Source organism: Engraulis encrasicolus, chromosome 19 (assembly GCF_034702125.1).
Source record: "Engraulis encrasicolus isolate BLACKSEA-1 chromosome 19, IST_EnEncr_1.0, whole genome shotgun sequence".
Lineage (NCBI taxonomy): Eukaryota > Metazoa > Chordata > Actinopteri > Clupeiformes > Engraulidae > Engraulis > Engraulis encrasicolus.
In genome coordinates, this window is record NC_085875.1 from 42039770 (window position 1) to 42045020 (window position 5251).

General features: G+C 46.5%; 1 protein-coding gene across 2 annotated transcripts in view; it reads left to right on the forward strand.

The window, feature by feature from the left end:
* The window catches only part of LOC134435475 (kelch-like protein 29), a 161714-nt gene extending 157078 nt beyond the window's left edge, over positions 1–4636 (forward strand). For both annotated transcript variants that reach the window (XM_063184476.1, XM_063184475.1), the window contains one exon: positions 4405–4636. In XM_063184476.1, coding sequence (XP_063040546.1) covers positions 4405–4588 — 184 coding nt within the window. In that variant the 3' untranslated portion in view covers positions 4589–4636. The remainder of the gene's footprint in view (positions 1–4404) is intronic.
* The last annotated feature ends 615 nt before the right edge of the window (positions 4637–5251 follow it).

Consider the following 5251-nt stretch of genomic DNA (forward strand, 5'->3'; position numbering starts at 1 on the left):
TAATAAAAGTCCCTGCAAGACTAGTATTGTAATGCAGATTCCTCACTCATCCACAGCCCTGGAGAATGGTAATGCAAAATCACAATGAAACGTGCATTAACATTATGAAATGCTATTATAAGCCTATTACCGTGATGCAGATCCCTGCCTCCTCCTTCACAGCCACAGCTCTAGTTGCCACTTTCACACCTGCCCTGAGTAATATCAGGCTCCAAGATCACAAAATAATATTGTAATAATACTGCCAAAATAATCATTATAATTCAGATTCCTGCCTTTCCCCTTCTCCTCATCCTCCTCCTCACCCTCCTCCTCACACCACCTCCTCCAAAGGAAAAAATAGAAACGCAAAATAATAATCAAGAAATGCGTTCTGTTAACATTATAAAACACTACCTACAGAAGAGTATTATTTAAATGCATATTCCTGCTTCCAGTCCTCCCTGCATCCTTCTCCATCACCGCCTCTTCCTCCTCCTCCACAGCCCTGGCCCTGGTCTCCACATTAGCTCCATTAGCATTCTATATTTATACCTGTCCTGCTGCACAGTACTGTATGCTACGCACACCGCACCACACCGCACAGCACCGCGCTGCAACACACTCCTTATCATAATGCATGAATCAGCAGGACGGCCAGTGCTGATTTAATATAATACCGTGGAGCGCTACTGAGAGAGCGAGACACAGCGCTGCCCTCTACAACACCCCTACCAGCATTGTTCCTCATCTCCTCCATCACGACACCACCCCCCTTCACAACCCCTTACACTCACCCGCATCCACCCCTAGCAAGGCCTCTTTAGCCCTTTCAGTTCTCATTAGGGAGCTAACTGGATGGGCTTTGTCATATCTGTCTGTGGCTAAGCCAATCTCGTAGCTCGTAGCAGTAGTAGTGCTGTGCTTTGCCACATTGAAGGCTTGGTAGCACATTGTTATGCAAGTAAAACAGGGGGAATGGGCTGTGTAGTGGCTTTTGGTTACTTAAAAGATAAGTTTTGCAGTACTCTTAGTTCTTTTGTGATTTGTAGTCTGTTTTTTCTGTTCCTTCTTTTGTTTTTGTTCGACTTTATTCTCCGTCTCTCCTTTAATCATGGCGCTACTGTAGCTGCTATCATGATGAGCATGGGGGCTTTTTTTTTGCATGACCACACACTGCGCAATCAGGGGGACCCATGAAAAAAACAACAGCTTTTCAACAAGACATGCAGCAGATGCTAATCAAATCTGCATCATAATGTTATAATCACTGTTCGCTAAATTAGGAAGTGTGACCTCAATTGAATAATTATGCACAGTCTATTTCTGTTCCCATATTGTTCCGTGTTATGCATGCATGTGTGTGTGCGTGCGTACGTGCGTGTGTGTGTGAAAGCGAAAGACCCTGACTTGTGTGAACTCCACTTGTAAGTTCTCTCATAATCAGTAGCATTGTGGAAAGTCAATACATTGTGACTGATAACAGCACTGGTGATGAAGAAGAGGGCGGGAAATGAGGTTGGGGTGGTGGGAGGCTGTAAAATATTGTAATTTTTGACATCTCTGTGTGAAGTAGTCGCTGAGAAATACTGAAACTCTGATGTATGTGAACTTCACTTCTAATGAGTAGCAGTTTGGGAAAAAAACACATTGTCACCGATAGCAACATAGTAAACGAGTGGGGGTGGGGGTGGGGGGGGATGCAGCTAGGCTATAAAATATTGCCACTAAAGATAAAAACCATTGGCGCCAAAGTGACACATTTTTTATAAGTGATCGTTTGTCATCCCCTGGGTTGCGCTCGGGGGGCTTCATCTGTCTGTCTGCCGGAGTTATTTGTATTCACACCAGAGAAGGTAATTAGCTCGGAGGCAGACGAAGCGTGGTCGGCGTCGCAGCACAATAGGATGTTGCAGCACACACACACACACACATGCACACACTGTCATCTCGCTGGCTTATCTGCATATGGCTGCCTTAAATGCGCACGCGTGCCAGCCTCCACAACACAACACAACACATCGCTAATGTCTAGTGGAGACTATAGCGAGTGTTGCCCAAGGCAGTATCGTACAGCAGGCAGTCAGGCAGTCGCGCTTATCCAGACTAGTGTCCTCTCTTCAAGGAGTCTTCCACTGACTGAGTGGGTGGGCTGAGTTGTGACGGAGCCGTGTGTGTGTGTGTGTGTGTGTGTGTGTGTGTGTGTGTGTGTGTGTGTGTGTGTGTGTGTGTGTGTGTGTGTGTGTGTGTGTGTGTGTGTGTGTGTGTGTGTGTGTGTGAGAGTGTGTGTGTGTGTGTGTGTGTGTGTGTACGTGCATGAGTGTGTGTGTGTACGTGTACGTGCATGAGTGTGTGTGTGTGTGTGTGTACGTGCATGAGTGTGTGTGTGTGTGTGTGTGTGTGTGTACGTGCATGAGTGTGTCTGTGTGTGTGTGTGTGTGTGTGTGTGTGTGTGTGTGTGTGTGTGTGTACGTGCATGAGTGTGTCTGTATGTGCGTGCGTGAGTGCGTGTGTGTCTGTACAGGTGAGAGAGGGAATTGTGTATGTGTGTGTGCGTGCCGGTGACAGTGATAGTCCTGTCATGTCTGCCAAGGGCACTGCTGCTACAAGCATCGGTCGGTCCCTCTTGGTATCTCGGTACAAGAGCAACATTTTGGGCTCCCTTTGTCGCCAATCATGCTACTAATAATGACCGTATCTGCAAAGGGCTGGCTCGGCTGTCAATGCTGCGCCCTTAAGGTGAGGACATATCTGGGCAATGTTTTGATTTAATAAATGTTGCCAGGCAACCAGCAACATGATGGGCTCCTGGTAATTAAATTGTGTGTGATTACATCAAGTTTTATGATGTTTATGAAGTTTGCCTGATAAAATGTTTCTTTGTGGCTTGATATCACTGGGGAATTGCCCAAAACAACACCTGTAATTAATGTTGCCTAGCACAGTCATCTTGTCTACCATTAGTATTACAGCTGAATGTCGCTTATTTCACTCTTCCATTTTACATCCTCTCACTGCTTTGTTTGTTTGTTTCTGGTCTTTATACATCAGCAGTAGGAAAGTTGCCAAACGGCGGCAAGAAGTAACATTTCCCAGAGTCCAAAAAGTTTTAACTCATTACTTTAAACAGTTGTGCAAAAACGTTTCTAGCTTTGGTCTTAAGGGTTGTCGTTTTTTTTGTTTGTTTGTTTCGTTTTGTTTTTGTCCCACAGCCATTCCCCTGGTAATATGTGGGAAAGTCTTAAAATACTAATTGGTAGTGAAGGGTCCAACCACTTTGTCCACTAAGATTCCTGCAAAAACTTCAGCCTGTGTATAATAAGTCTGTTGTTTTGTCTCTTTCTGCAATTCATTTATTAAGCGGGCTTGCAGAGCAAGGCCCGATTCTAGTAATCCCTAAGTACAGTTTATTATGCTCGCTTGATTCTCTTATGCAGGGCAGTAAAAATAGAAAATGGATCTCCTCCTAGGCCTTTCGAGATAGAGACACCGTTCCAACACTAAAACGACCAGCTCGGCTTGGAGATCATTTGTACTGATGTAGCGTGTCCGTGTCTCTTGTCGTTTTTCCGTTTTTGGCGATTTTGTGCGAGTTTGGGTCAACAATGGTAGAACCTTTGTGCCAGGCATTCCAGTTAGAAAGATCACATTTATGACTTCAGTCTGTGAACAGGACATGTGCCAATTCTTTTTAGTTTTTTAACAGCAGCAAGCTAAAGACCTAGAAACTGTTTTTGATTCCAGCACCATACTAACTGCCATACAGTCAATCAGAACAGGTGCAGCCAATATAGGGTTCCATCTCAACTGTCACTTTCTCTCAACATTCTATTCTTAACGAGCACCTGCAACTACAGTTCTAGAAGTCTATTGTTCAGCTCTTCAATGCAATCTAATATTGTCTTGCTGGAATGTTTATGACAGTTGTGAGTTCGAATCCCACTCGGACCCATGTTGATTTTCAAAATTATATCATATGCAGTGCTCCTTAGCCAACTTGAAATACCATGTATGTCATTTAGTATAACCCCAAAACGCGGAGCTACAACACTTTCAAGATGGCCGAATAATAGATGGCTGAATTGTTTGGCCCATAACTTCTGACTGGGTGGATGGATTTTTTCCAACATTTCTTTTAGCTTTGTTTTCTCAATAGTACTTTGTTTTTAATTTAGGGATAGTGATATCAAAAATAAAACTGCTCATCTCTGCCCCAAAAGGCAAGCCCGCTTCCAGCATTTTCTGTAAGAATGCAATCTAGTTTGTTTTGTTGATGTGTGATGAAGTGGTCCGCACACTGGGCATTGGCTTTGTCCTGTTTTGTTCATGGCCTTCTTTTTTCAGTGCGCACCATCACTCTGTTGTTGTTTTGTCTCGTAATTCAATCGTTTATTTTTGTTTGCCATCTTCTTTTTCTTTTCCCAGCGCGGCCATCTTGGACGGCAAGATCTACGCGACGGGGGGCATCGTGAGCAGCGAGGGCCCGGCGCTCAGCAACATGGAGGCCTTCGACCCGTGCGTCAACTCCTGGAAGCTGCAGCAGAGTCTGCCCTGCCCGCTCTTCAGGCACGGCTGCGTGGTCATCAAGAAGTACATCCAGAGCGGCTGACGAGGGGGAACATGAGCCCCGCTGCCGCACGCCGACACCCCCCCCTAACCCCTAACCACCCCACCCCACCCCACTCCTCCCTCGCCCCCTTCCAAATCCCCTCCTAACCACAACCCCCCCCCACTCTGACACGCCATCTACCCCTCTCCGCCATGCCAAGGCCTGCTTCCAAATCCTGCCCCACCCCCCCTTTAAAAAAAAAAAAACACTTCTGTCTCAGAGGCACCTCAACCCCCCCCATTCTTTTCCTCACCTTACTTCCATCCCCCTGTTCGGCTCCTAAATGCTGACCATACCCCCCCAAACTCACTCCTGTCTCCGACACTCTGACCACCCCAATCCTCCGCATTTCCCCCTGTCTCCTACTCAAGCCCCCTCCCCTTCCTCCCCAAACTGACCCCATGCTCCCATACGCCGACACCCCCTAAATTTTTGCCTCCCACCCACATACTCACACACACACACGCGCGCGCGGACACACACACACACACACACACACACACACACACACACACACACACACACACACACACACACACACACACACACACACACACACACACACACACACTCTCTCAGCCGCCCCCAGGATTAGTAGTGGTGACATTGATGCCTGGTGTCAACCTCTCTTACACACCACCCGCCTTCAATCAACCACCCACC